At 41.1% G+C, this 14,803-nt stretch overlaps 1 protein-coding gene across 2 annotated transcripts in view; it reads left to right on the top strand.

Moving 5' to 3' along the window:
* Window positions 1-14,803, top strand: part of SNX25 (sorting nexin 25) — a 308,205-nt gene that overhangs the window by 44,386 nt on the left and 249,016 nt on the right. For both annotated transcript variants that reach the window (XM_073642554.1, XM_073642545.1), the window contains exon 2: window positions 448-532. In XM_073642554.1, coding sequence (XP_073498655.1) covers window positions 448-532 — 85 coding nt within the window. The remainder of the gene's footprint in view (window positions 1-447; window positions 533-14,803) is intronic.

Genomic DNA, 14,803 nt, shown 5'->3' with positions numbered 1-14,803 from the left:
CTTGCAGCATGAGAGCAGGAGAGTACACAGTTTGGGCTAGCGGCGCAATTATTCCTCGGGTCTGAGCTATCAATCTTCAGGAGCACGCCATCCCCTGGCAAACAGGAAGGCTGGAGAGCAGTGCGCTCTGGAACATAGGAGATGAAAAAAAAACCTTTAAATCCCAGGTAGCAATATGATACAGGAAGGTGGAGGCAGTCACTCCGCAGTCTAAATCTATTTTTACTGGAATGTAACGTGCACAATTTACATCTGATTCTTTGTGGATGGCTCATTGATTTGCCATTAGATCTTGTTAAGTGCTCAGACCTGTGTTGGTGAAGCCTACAAACGTCTGCCTCCGTTGTGTGCGGGTGATGGCCTCTCGAACATCCATATCAGAACATGATGTATAACCCGAGTAATACAATTTATAAAGTTATGTATTCTGTATTCATTGTGTTTCAGATGTTCCATTCAGTGAATTTCCATGAACCAGCCCAACTTCGGAGAGTGGCGATCTGTCACAGCATGGATAAAGCGCTAAAGGAAGGTAAGCCTGACTCCTCTTCTCCTTCCCTGGCCTTATTTTATTCTAGAGAGTTTAATCCGTTCCGATCGCTTCTGCACAACCCCCCAGCTGCCACTTACTAGCAAGTTGGAAATAAGCTAAGTGTGTGCAACAAACATTTGTCACCGCAGCAATGAAGACCGTGGATAATAATATGAGATGGCATGAAGTGCTGTGCCAATCTCAAAGACAAAAAGAAATGAAATCAGGTTTTCTATTGCCAAGTCCTACACTGCATTGGCATGAAACGCTCTCATGAAGAATCATTCGGGATGGAAAACTGCAGAAAACTGCTTGCGATGGTTAATGATTAGCCTATGGCCTTCCACTCAGTCATTTGATTGTAATTTGGCCGATAATTACAGAAGATATTGAATGACCTTTCAGAATAATTCACTCCGGCCACATGTGTCCTTGCTGATGGCTCTATCTAGAGAAAATTACGAGTGGTTAGATAAATCATATGCTCTTGACTTAAAGGTTATGGTATTAAAAATTAAAATTCTACCTTCATTCATATAATTTATGAATATATGGTACATATTTTTTGTGACTAGCAATATATAAAAAAAAATCTTCTATTTTTCAAAGTGGCCACTAAAGCAAACGCTATAGGGCTTATTTGGGACACTTTTTTTGTACCTCGTCCCTACAACATTGAAAAGGGTGTGATTTCTCAGCAAACTGATGTCGCTTAGTATGCGCCAAGATTTTAGCACACATTTCTAACACACAGTAAGCCAACTGTTATGTGGCCTAAACATGTAAGTCCCTTTCTTTTTATGGCTTATTGTATAAGTTGCCTTTTTTGGCGCAAAGTTCTTCAAAATGGAGTACACTGTTTATTAATTGGTCTTTTTGTTACTGGTTTTAACCATTGTTTGCAACCGTAACGTAAAAAGTCACACGTTTCGCAAAAATTGCGACAAGACTAGCATACTCAAAAACTCACAGGGTAGGGAGGGGGATATGGGAATGAAGTGGCGCCAAATTTAGTGACTTTTTAAAAAGTTGAACATAAAACATCTGGAATCGCTAAACCCTACCCACACAGCAGGGAAAAAACTGACTAGCACGCATAAAAATATAAAATAGACTTCAAAGATGGCTCAAATAGAACAATGATTTGGGTGCAAACAGAAAAAGATAGATAGAAATCACACAGATAAATCTGCTCCATTAAGTTTCTGTTGCCCCATGTTGGCTTTGTTGTGTAGCCTGTGACAAGTGAGCTTGGTTCTCTCATTATGCCTAGAAAGTGGGTGGTGATGATTTAGTATTATAGCGCCATTACTTCCATGGCTCTTTTACATGTTTTAAAGGGGTATACATAGCAAACAAGTACAATAATTTGAAGAAAAATGAGTCAGCGACTGTTACAAGAGGAGACGGCACCCTGCCCTCGAAGACTCACAATCTACAAGGGATGGGTCCGGATACAGTAGGTGAGGGTAGAGCTGGATGTGCAAAGGTATGGTGGAGCGAGGGTTACTGCAGGTTGTAGGCTTGTCGGAAGAGGTGGGTCTTCAGGTTCCTTTTGAAGGTTTCCACGGTCGACGAGAGTCTGATATGTTGGGGTAGAGAGTTCCAGAGTAGGGGGGATGCACAGGAGAAATCTTGTATGCGATTGTGGGAAGAGGAGATAAGAGAGGAGTAGAGAAGGAGATCTTGTGAGGATCGGAGGTTGCGTGCAAGTATGTACCGGGAGACTAGATCACAGATGTATGGAGGAGACAGGTTGTGGATGGCTTTGTATGCCATGATCAGGATTTTGAACTGGAGTTCAATGACGCTAATGATGACTGTATTTCATGACTCTTTACACATCTCTCCCTGTCAATAATTTTAGCTACAATAAAACCTTTGGCACTGCCTATACAGACAATACTGGAGGCTATTATGATACTAGTCCATTTCGGGCATGGATTTTGTTTGTCTGTTCCTAGATCAGAAAGCTAGTGTGGTACCCAACCAATTTAGTGATTAGTAGCAGAAGGGTAAAACTAATGAACATTATTAGAAAATGTTTAAAATCAGACCCAAAGTGCAAAATGTGCACCACATGTATAAAATGAGCTAATAGTACTAAGACAGGTATAAATAAATACCAATAGGGCTAAAATTGTCCCCAAAATTTGATTGGGGCAAATAAGACCCTATGTGAATATGATCCTATAATGTAAATATGCCCACCTCGTTAAGGTGAGATGGTAGAGTCTTTACTTAGATGAACTCCACACACAGATCATATCAAAATTAGCAGGATTCCAAACCAAAATGTAGAACACAGGCGACGCCAAGTACAATACGCAAGTCTACACTCTAAATAAGGCCTTACGGAACCGACAGGCTAAATTAGTACATTGCAGATCAGCCAGACAAGTATTAAGATTTGAGGCAAACCATATCAATTGTGGTTTGACTATACACAAAACCACACATTAATCATTCCTCCATACATTGTGGTATGGAAAAAGTATCATCAACTCATAGGATATGTATTATCAACTTATCTGACCCTCTATTGGTGGCAGTATTAAATAGGCGGGCTCCTGACGCGTTTCCCTTTAGTCATCAGGGGAGTTCATTGCCCAGACTTATGCCCCCATCTCCTTAGATACATAGGAAGGCTGGCGTGATCACAGTGAGTGACCATAGTGCAATTTATGCATGTGCTGCACGCTGGTAAAAAAACGGCGTGCTTCCGTGTATGACCAAATATCCTGTGTGCGGCCCATACTGTCGCCGGGTATGAGACAAGATCCGGTTAATGGAGCGCATAGCTTCTGCGCATACGCAGACGGTAAGCAATGGATTTCCTTGTTCATACCTCGCGCTGGCAGGGGGGCGTGTTTACTAACACACGCCCTCCACAATGACACTCCGGATGCAGGGCTCCTTTCGATATGTCTGCATCACTACTGATATGATCTAGCGAGCTCACATCAAAATATTTGTGAGATCATGAAGGATCACATGCCACAGAGTAAAGTGCAGTGCCTAGTCAAGGTAAATAGATAAATACAAAAAACGTAAGGATCACCAAAAACCAAGAATATAATGGATATGCTATGAGTTACCTCAATTCAGAGGCAATATGAGATCACAAAAGTATAACTGGTGGGGGGGTCCCCGAGCTCACATGGACCCGAACTAAGTGAGGGGTAAAAGGGTAGAAAGACGGGTTGAGAAGTGAAGGGAGAGGGAATAGTTCCTTCTTCTAACATGGCCCTGGTGATTAGCTAATCTTAATACTGGCCCTGCCTGTCATGGAGATTGGCACCCTAGGGGGTTAGCGAGATTGGCGCCCCCCACTCCTCGACTGCTTACCCTAAACTAGCAAATCCCTAATAAAGCCCTCTCACTACAAAAAAGGAATGAAAGATAGTTGCTCATTAAGACCATGTGGTTGCATTGTTTTTAACCAGAAGTCCATTTGCATTCTCTCTGTAGGATCTTTTGGTCCCAATTACCTCCTCTGTCAGGAGGTTTAATCCTATCAATACCCATAAACTGAATGTAACTGGTATCTCCATTATGTTCTCCATTGACATGATTTGCAATTGGAGTGTCACGTTTATTTATAATATCACATATATGCTCTCTGATTCTCCTTCGGAACTCGCGTTTTGTCTTACCCACATGTTCAATGCCACAAAGGCATGTGGCCTTGTATATCAGTCCAGTGGTGCGATGGTTGATGAATTGTCGTATAGTGTAGTCCTTCCTAGTCACATTGCTACTGAACGTCCTGCCCTTTGTCACTGACTCACAAGCACTACAGCTGCTACATCTGTAGCTGCCCTTGGCTTGGTTCCCCAACCATGATGGATCAGGGGTCTCCTTAAAATAGCTGTGGACCAACCTATCTCTAAGGGACCTGCCCTTGCAAAAGGTGATCTGTGGAAAAGGACCTACCGCCTCTCTGATGTCTGCATCCATAAGCAGAATAGGCCAATGGCGTTTGAGGATCTCCCTAACCCTGTTAGCCCCATTTTAGAACGTGGTTATAAGCCTGGAAACACCCGACTCTTCCTTCACAACTTTAGGGGTCAGTAGGGCCTTACGATCTTTAGACAGGGAGTTTTTATAAGCCTCTGTAAGAATGTTTTTAGGATAACCTGTTTCGACAAACCGTTCACGTAAGTCACTGGCCTGTTTTTTAAAAACATCGAGGTCCGAACAATTTTTATTTATCTTCAAATATTGCCCTTTAGGGATTCCCCTTTTTAGCGGGCCAGGATGTCCACTCTCCCACCTCAAGAGGGAATTGGTGGCTGTAGGTTTCCTATAATTGCTTGTACTCCATTCCCCATTTCTTTTTTTCTGGATGCAGACATCGAGAAACGGCAGTACGTTCCGGTTACTCTCATACATGACGCGCAGACCGATATCATTTGTGTTAAGTTGCGCAACAAATTCACCAAAGAGAGACTCTGATACTCTCCATATGACAGACAAAAACGTCGTCAATGTACCGGAGCCAAATGACGACGCTGTCACAAAAAGGAATGGCAGGTTCACAAAAGACCTTTGTTTCCTCCCACCAGCCCAGGAGCAAATTATCATATGAGGGAGCACAAGGGCTCCCCATTGCTGTGCCCCTAAGCTGGTGGGAGTACTTATTGTCAAAGAGAAAAAAGTTCTTGGTGAGACAAAATTCAAGGGAACGTAGAACAAAAGTGTTATGTCTACTGAATTGGCAGCCTCTAGTACCTAGATAGTGGTCCACAGCTTTGAGACCCATAACATGTGGAATAGATGTATATAACTCTTCCACGTCAATGCTACACAATATGATGTCGGGCTCGAGGCAGATACCATCCAGTTTTCATAATAAATCTGTAGTGTCGCGAACGTACGAGCTCAGGGACCCCACAAAAGGTTTAAGTATACGATCAAGATAAATACCCAAACCTTGTGTGAGACTATTTGTACCCGCCACGATGGGTCTGCCCTTAAGGGGATTACACCCCTTGTGTATTTTAGGAAGACAATAAAAAGTGGCCATAGTGGGGTACTGTGGACACAGGAAATCTTTCTTTTTTATCTATGACTCCAGTGGCAACTCCCTCATCAACTAATTGCCTCAACTCCTTCAACAAATCTACCATGGGATTAGTAGCAACAACTTCATAGCTCGTACGATCCTTAAGCAGTGCCATACACATTTCTTTATAGTCAACGGTATTCATGACTACTATGTTCCCCCCTTATCAGATTTTTTAATAGTAATCTTGGTGTCCCTTTCAAGACCACAAAGACTTTGCATTTCTAGTTCAGTAAGATTGTTTCTAGAAGTAAAATCTGTAGAGGGTAGGTCCATAATGTCTTTAGTGACCAGATCGAGGAATACATCGATGGACCCAGGATCCCCACATTGTGGAGGCATGCTCTTACTTTTATTTTTAAGGGTGAAAAACATTGCAACCACATGGTCTTAATGAGCAACTATCTTTCATTTCTTTTTTTGTAGTGAGAGGGCTTTATTGGGGATTAGCTAGTTTAGGGTCAGCCGCCGAGGAGTGGGGGCGCCAATCTCGTTAAAAAAAAAAAAAAAGTTGAAGAAACCAGCTTCCAACAGTGCAAATATTTATTGAAGCAAATCCACGCAGTTTAAAAATTTCCAAATTACATCGGGGAATCTCACATGGAAAAAACGCAACGCGTTTCGAACACAGAGCTGTGTTCTTTGTCAAAGCTGACATGCATATGACACTCTATAGTATTATTTCCAATAACAACCAATCAGATCGATATGCTTGGTCACATGAGAGTGTGAATAGCGTGCATAATTAGTGTGAGCCAATCACATAAAATGGAAAAAACTAAAACCATTATGGAGAGAGAGAACAAAAAAAGAGATAAAATTCATTTTAACATAGAATGTTACATGAAATAAATAAAATAAACTGACAGAAACATGAAGTAGAATCAATAATGAAACATGATTTCACGGCGTGCATTGAGTCCGTCTGGGAAACGGGATCCAAGGTTGTAATTCCAGAATGCTTCTCTGGTGAGTAAACGGCGTCTGGAATCTCCTCCTCGATGTGCAGGTTTAACCCTCTCTATACCAATGACCTGTAGAGAACTGCACGATCTCTGGTGAAATTGAATAAAATGCCTAGAGGCATGTCAAATATTACGGTTGGTACTAGAAAGAGAAGATATATCAGTTAAATGTTCTGAAATGCGAACTTTAAGATTTCTTGTTGTGCAACCAACATATATAAGATCACAAATTTTGCATAGAATTATATAAACCACATTTGTGCTGTTACAATTTGTGTCCTTTGATTTTGAAGGTTTCTGTGTGGTTATAATTGAAAAATTCTTTAGTAGCTGATGTATATTTGCATGTCCGACATCTATTTTGGCCGCACTTATAGAAACCAGAGTAATTTAGCCAGGTATTACTTTTTAAATTATTAGAGGAGAAAAAAGACGGTGAAACGATGTTACCAATAGTGACAACTCTCCTTTCTACTACAGAGCAATTGGATTGTAAAATTTTAGATAAAGTTGCATCCTCATACAAAATGGATATGTGTTTGAAAAAAATAGATTTGATTATATTAAACTGAGGGCTATACTGCAATGACAGGACTAGTCTATTAGAATTATTGTGAACAATACGTGGTCCCAAATTTTGGTGTCTCTTGTGTTTGATTATATGTTTGGCTTTACTCAGGGTCTATTTAGGATACCCCCTTTCTGAAAGATTGGACCATGTATGTGTAAGTTCTGTAGATAGTGTTTTCATCATTGCAATTCCTTGCAACACGTGTGAATTCACCCACAGGTAATGCTTTGATAGTATGGGGCGGATGACTACTACTTGCATGCAAAATAGTATTTCCAGACTGTGGTTTACAGTAAGTACTAGTCAATATGTGTTGATCTGGAATGCCCCGCAAATTCAAATCCAAAAATGAAATGGCAGAAATTTCAACCCTATGCGTAAATGTTAGATTGCAATGATTGACATCTAAATATTGCACAAAGTCGGGTATGGCAGACACATCGCCCGACCAAACGAACAGTAGGTTATCTATGTACCTGCCATACCAGACCGGGTGTTTGGTGAAAGGATTATCAGTACTGTAAAGATAACCTTCCTCCCAATAGGCCATAACTAGATTGGCCAATGATGGAGAGTGTTTAGCACCCATTGACACGCCTCTAGATTGTAAATAATATTGGCCATCAAAAGAAAAATAATTACATGTCATAAGAAAATTGACCACTTGTATAATAAATGTACATAGGTCTTCCGTATAATCACTATATTTTTTCAGATGATATGAGAGTGCTTCCACTGCAATTTCTCGGGGGATTGAGGTATATAATGCCGTTGCGTCACAAGCAATCCATGCAAAATCTTGTCAGACAAGATGGCCAATATTATTTACAATCTAGAGGCGTGTCAATGGGTGCTAAACACTCTCCATCATTAGCCAATCTAGTTATGGCCTATTGGGAGGAAGGTTATCTTACAGTACTGATAATCCTTTTACCAAACACCCGGTCTGGTATGGCAGGTACATAGATGACCTACTGTTCGTTTGGTCGGGCGATGTGTCTGCCATACCCGACTTTGTGCAATATTTAGATGTCAATCATTGCAATCTAACATTTACGCATAGGGTTGAAATTTCTGCCATTTCATTTTTGGATTTGAATTTGCGGGGCATTCCAGATCAACACATATTGACTAGTACTTACTGTAAACCACAGTCTGGAAATACTATTTTGCATGCAAGTAGTAGTCATCCGCCCCATACTATCAAAGCATTACCTGTGGGTGAATTCACACGTGTTGTAAGGAACTGCAATGATGAAAACACTATCTACAGAACTTACACATACATGGTCCAATCTTTCAGAAAGGGGGTATCCTAAATGGACCCTGAGCAGAGCCAAACATATAATCAAACACAAGAGACACCAAAATTTGGGACCACGTATTGTTCACAATAATTCTAATAGACTAGTCCTGTCATTGCAGTATAGCCCTCAGTTTAATATAATCAAATCTAATTTTTTCAAACACATATCCATTTTGTATGCGGATGCAACTTTATCTAAAATTTTACAATCCAATTGCTCTGTAGTAGAAAGGAGAGTTGTCACTATTGGTAACATCGTTTCACCGTCTTTTTTCTCCTCTAATAATTTAAAAAGTAATACTTGGCTAAATTACTCTGGTTTCTATAAGTGCGGCCAAAATAGATGTCGGACATGCAAATATACATCAGCTACTAAAGAATTTTTCAATTATAACCACACAGAAACCTTCAAAATCAAAGGACACATAAATTGTAACAGCACAAATGTGGTTTATATAATTCTATGCAAAATTTGTGATCTTATATATGTTGGTTGCACAACAAGAAATCTTAAAGTTCGCATTTCAGAACATTTAACTGATATATCTTCTCTTTCTAGTACCAACCGTAATATTTCACATGCCTCTAGGCATTTTATTCAATTTCACCAGAGATCGTGCAGTTCTCTACAGGTCATTGGTATAGAGAGGGTTAAACCTGCACATCGAGGAGGAGATTCCAGACACCGTTTACTCACCAGAGAAGCATTCTGGATTTACAACCTTGGATCCCGTTTCCCAGACGGACTCAATGCACGCCGTGAAATCATGTTTCATTATTGATTCTACTTCATGTTTCTGTCAGTTTATTTTATTTATTTCATGTAACATTCTATGTTAAAATGAATTTTATCTCTTTTTTTGTTCTCTCTCTCCATAATGGTTTTATTGTTTTTTCCATTTTATGTGATTGGCTCACACTAATTATGCACCCTATTCACACGCTCATGTGACCAAGCATAGCGATCTGATTGGTTGTTATTGGATATAATACTATAGTGTGTCATATGCATGTCAGCTTTGACAAAGAACACAGCTCTGTGTTCGAAACGCGTTGCGTTTTTTCCATGTGAGATTCCCCGATGTAATTTGGAAATTTTTAAACTGCGTGCATTTGCTTCTATAAATATTTGCACTTTTGGAAGCTGGTTTCTTCAACTTTTTTTTTCATGCAAACACGTGAGGCCACACGTACCCGTGCTTCCTTCCAAAGCCTACAGCAATCAGGTGAGCTGAATCTACTCTCCTCTTTTTTCGCCAATCTTGTTAACCCCCTAGGGTGCCAACCTCCACGACAGGCAGGGCCAGTATTAAGATTAGCTAATTGCCAGGGCCATGTTAGTTCCTTCTTCTATTTCCTCTCCCTTCACTTCTCACCCTGTCTTTCTACCCTTTTACCCCTCTCTTAGTTCGTTCGGGTCCATGCGAGCTCGGGGGCCCCCCCACCAGTTATACTTTTGTGATCTCATATTGCCTCTGAATTGAGGTAACTCATAGCATATCCATTATATTCTTGGTTTTTGGTGATCCTTACGTTTTTTGTATTTATCTATTTACCTTGACTAGGCACTGCACTTTACTCTGTGGCATGTGATCCCTCATGATCTCACAAATATTTTGATGTGAGCTCGCTAGATCATATCAGTAGTGATGCAGACATATCGAAAGGAGCCCTGCATCCGGAGTGTCATTGTGGAGGGCGTGTGTTAGTAAACACGCCCCCCTGCCAGCACGAGGTATGAACAAGGAAATCCATTGCTTACCGTCTGCGCATGCGCAGAAGCTATGCGCTCCACTTGCGGTCCATTGACCGGATCTTGTCTCATACCCGGCGACAGTATGGGCCGCACACAGGATATTGCGTCATACACGGAAGCACGCCGTTTTTTACCAGTGTGCAGCACATGCATAAATTGCACTATGGTCACTCACTGTGATCACGCCAGCCTTGCTATGTATCTAAGGAGATGGGGGCATAAGTCTGGGCAATGAGCTCCCCTGATGACTAAAGGGAAACGCGTCGGGAGCCCGCCTATTTAATACTGCCACCAATAGAGGGTCAGATAAGTTGATAATACATATCCTATGAGTGGATGATACTTTTTCCATACCACAATGTATGGTGGAATGATTGTGTGGTTTTGTGTATAGTCAAACCACAATTGATATGGTTTGCCTCAAATCTTAATACTTGTCTGGCTGATCTGCAATTTACTAATTTAGCCTGTCGGTTCCGTAAGGCCTTATTTAGAGTGTAGACTTGCGTATTGTACTTGGCGTCGCTTGTGTTCTACATTTTGGTTTGGAATCCTGCTAATTTTGATATGATCTGTGTGTGGAGTTCATCTAAGTAAAGACTCTACCATCTCACCTTAACGAGGTGGGCATATTTACATTATAGGATCATATTCACAGGGTCTTATTTGCCCCAATCAAATTTTGGGGACAATTTTAGCTCTATTGGTATTTATTTATACCTGTCTTAGTACTATTAGTTCATTTTATACATGTGGTGCACATTTTGCACTTTGGGTCTGATTTTAAACATTTTCTAATAAAGTTCATTAGTTTTACCCTTCTGCTACTGTTCCTAGATCAGTTGACGACTATATTTTATTTAGTGCAATTATATGAACATGAAAAAGTTCAGTTACCCATTTCGAGGAGTCCAACTCCATAGCTGTAAACATTGGCCTGGTGTGTGGCGTTGCCTATGGACCGAATAGATTGTCTGTCTGACTTGCTTTGTACACATCCCACATCCTAAAAGCCATTGAGAGCTGGAGGCTATTGAGCGCCCTGTCAATGGGCTGACTGCATGCAAGTAGCCTGTGATAGGGAAACGTGAAGAAGGTTTTTTTATGTCCTTACAATGCATCAGAAATATTATCTTACCAATTACTCAAGAGAGAATTCATTGTTAGGACAGCAGAGAGCCCTTCAGATTGTGAAAACATTATGGAAAGCATTGACAGGCAGGCCCCTTGTGAAATAGTAGAGCGGCAGAAAAAAAAAGTACAATCTATATACAGCAAGAGACATTCACATTTATGGTTGGATATCAGTTATTGGAAAACCATGGCCATTGTACAACATTACATGAAATAAGTATATATAATGGATATAAAAGGAACCTATTTCCTAATGCAACAGTTTTAGAATTTAATGAAAACATTGAAATTTATTATTGAAGGTAAATAACATGAACCAAATCTCCTCTGCAGTCTATCAGCGGTGGCTAATCGCAAGGCAAGGAGCGCAGCATTTGAAATCTCTTTGATATAGCTATAGGAAGTTCTGCTCTGAAGCTGGCTGGATCTGGCTAGCTTCAGTGTCTCTGCTCTCCAACTCTCGGACATGTTTTGGTCTAAACTGTCAATTTTCAGGATCACATACCCCATCATGCAAGAGACCACGGAGCAGTGTGCTCCTGAGGATTGATCTTTGCGAAACCCATATTGATGTGGGTCACTGAAGCTTTCCAATGTCTTAGCGCAAACAAATTCATGGCCTGTAAAAAGAATAGTTAGCCCTTCTCCAACGTACTACATGGTAACATGGATAACAAGGCCATGTCTCATCCATTTCATCTGAGATCCAAATGTTTCATGCAAAGTCTCTTATTGACCGTTCTTACTGTGAACTGACCATGCCAACCCAAAGGGGTCTTCAGCTATCAAATATTTTGGCATATCTTCAGTATTTTCCATAAATTTCTGAGATGGATCAACCCCTTACACTTTTCCTCATGGGCTGGAAAAAGGTAATGTCATGCTCGGGCAACTGATACCATGACATACCGGTTGATCTTGCAAGTGCTGTTAGTGCACCAGTGAGATCCAAAGGCCACCCACCCATCATTAACAACAACCAGGCTGTAAAGCATTGTCTGCTCCTTATGCAACTGCTCCAGTCCTGGCAGGCGAACACCTTAAATGCAGCTGTTAATAGTGATAACAGCATTTAAGTGGTTAAATTGAAGGAAGAGGCTTTCTCTGTCACTCCATCACCTACCTCTACGTTGTGATCGCCAGGTGCCTCATGATTGCTCTGGCAGGGCCTAATATATTGCCTATATATTGACTGACAGGCTGAATACACAATAAAAATGGGGGGGCTTAAAGGGAACTTATCAGGTCTAGTCCGAAGTGGCATCTTTCCCTACTTCTGATGTTATAATCACACCTCCTTGGGCGTTATTGTCAGCCTGCATAAAGCTTCTAGCGGTCCTACCATTATGTAGGCTGTCAGTTAAGCTCAATAAAGCATGATTAGAAGATCTAGGACAGGACTAGACTGGAGAAAGACTTCCCCAGACTTGTCCTGACTTATTTGCATATGCTGCAGTAGTAAACCCCACTCTCACCCTTAAAGCACTGAAGTGCCTATATAAAGCACTGAAGTGCCTATATAAAGCACTGAAGTGCCTATATAAAGCACTGAAGTGCCTATATAAAGCACTGAAGTGCCTACAGTTAGGTCCATATATATTTGGACAGAGACAACATTTTTCTAATTTTGGTTCTAGACATTACCACAATGAATTTTAAACAAAACAATTCAGATGCAGTTGAAGTTCAGACTTTCAGCTTTCCTTTGAGGGTATCCACATTAAAATTGGATGAAGGGTTTAGGAGTTTCAGCTCCTTAACATGTGCCACCCTGTTTTTAAAGGGACCAAAAGTAATTGGACAGATTAAATAATTGTAAATTAAATGTTCATTTCTAGTACTTGGTTGAAAACCCTTTGTTGGCAATGACTGCCTGAAGTCTTGAACTCATGGACATCACCAGACGCTGTGTTTCCTCCTTTTTGATGCTCTGCCAGGCCTTCACTGCGGTGGTTTTCAGTTGCTGTTTGTTTGTGGGCCTTTCTGTCTGAAGTTTAGTCTTTAACAAGTGAAATGCATGCTCAATTGGGTTGAGATCAGGTGACTGACTTGGCCATTCAAGAATATTCCACTTCTTTGCTTTAATAAACTCCTGGGTTGCTTTGGCTTTATGTTTTGGGTCATTGGTCGTCGTTTCATACTACAGATGGACAATCAGTTTGGCTGCATTTGGCTGGATCTGAGCACACAGTATGGCTCGGAATACATCAGAATTCATTCGGCTGCTTCTGTCCTGTGTCACATCATCAATAAACACTAGTGACCCAGTTCCACTGGCAGCCATGCATGCCCAAGCCATCACACTGCCTCCGCCGTGTTTTACAGATGATGTGGTATGCTTTGGATCATGAGCTGTACCCCCCCCCCCCCCTTCGCCATACTTTTCTCTTTCCATCATTCTGGTAGAGGTTAATCTTGGTTTCATCTGTCCAAAGAATGTTCTTCCAGAACTGTGCTGGCTTTTTTTAGCAAAGTCCAGTCTAGCCTTTTTATTCTTGATGCTTATGAGTGGCTTGCACCGTGCAGTGAACCCTCTGTATTTACTTTCATGCAGTCTTCTCTTTATGGAGAGTGTTGTTCACTTGGTTGGCTGTGGTGAAGGGGTTTCTCTTCACCATGGAGATTATTCTGCGATCATCCACCATTGTTGTCTTCCGTGGGCGCCCAGGTCTTTTTGCATTGATGAGTTCACCAGTGCTTTCTTTCTTTCCCAGGATGTACCAAACTGTAGATTTTGCCCCTCCTAATATTGTAGCAATTTCTCGGATGTTTTTTTTTCTGTTTTTTTCTGCTTAAGGATGGCTTGTTTCACCTGCATGGAGAGCTCCTTTGACCGCATGTTTACTTCACAGCAAAACCTTCCAAATGCAAGCACCACACCTCAAATCAACTCCAGGCCTTTTATCTGCTTAATTGAGAATGACATAATGAAGGGATTGCCCACACCTGTCCATGAAATAGCCTTGGAGTCAATTGTCCAATTACTTTTGGTCCCTTTAAAAACAGGGTGGCACATGTTAAGGAGCTGAAACTCCTAAACCCTTCATCCAGTTTTAATGTGGATACCCTCAAATGAAAGCTGAACGTCTGAACTTCAACAGCATCTGAATTGTTTTGTTTAAAATTCATTGTGGTAATGTCTAGAACCAAAATTAGAAAAATGTTGTCTCTGTCCAAATATATATGGACCTAACTGTATATAAAGCACTGAAGTGCCTATTAGAGATGAGCGGTGTTCGACTAGAACTGTTATCCAATCTCAAATTCGAGCTGTTTTGGGCGGTGTTCGAGTTGTTCGACGAACCCGAACGATTTGCAAAAAATTCGGCTGTTCGAGGTTATGTTCGATAACTGTTCGTGCACCAAAAGCGTGTCCTGCATGTCTGGCGCTATTTAGAGCACCAATCATGCAGGGATTGTCTGCCACTCACTGTAATGCCACAGCCATGGTGGTTGTGGCATTACAGTGAT

Source organism: Phyllobates terribilis, unplaced genomic scaffold (assembly GCF_046119375.1).
Source record: "Phyllobates terribilis strain yellow unplaced genomic scaffold, ASM4611937v1 Scaffold_1__5_contigs__length_1240528914, whole genome shotgun sequence".
NCBI lineage: Eukaryota > Metazoa > Chordata > Amphibia > Anura > Dendrobatidae > Phyllobates > Phyllobates terribilis.
The sequence above is the reverse complement of the archived record's forward strand: the minus strand, read 5'-3'. Positions and strand labels throughout refer to the sequence as shown.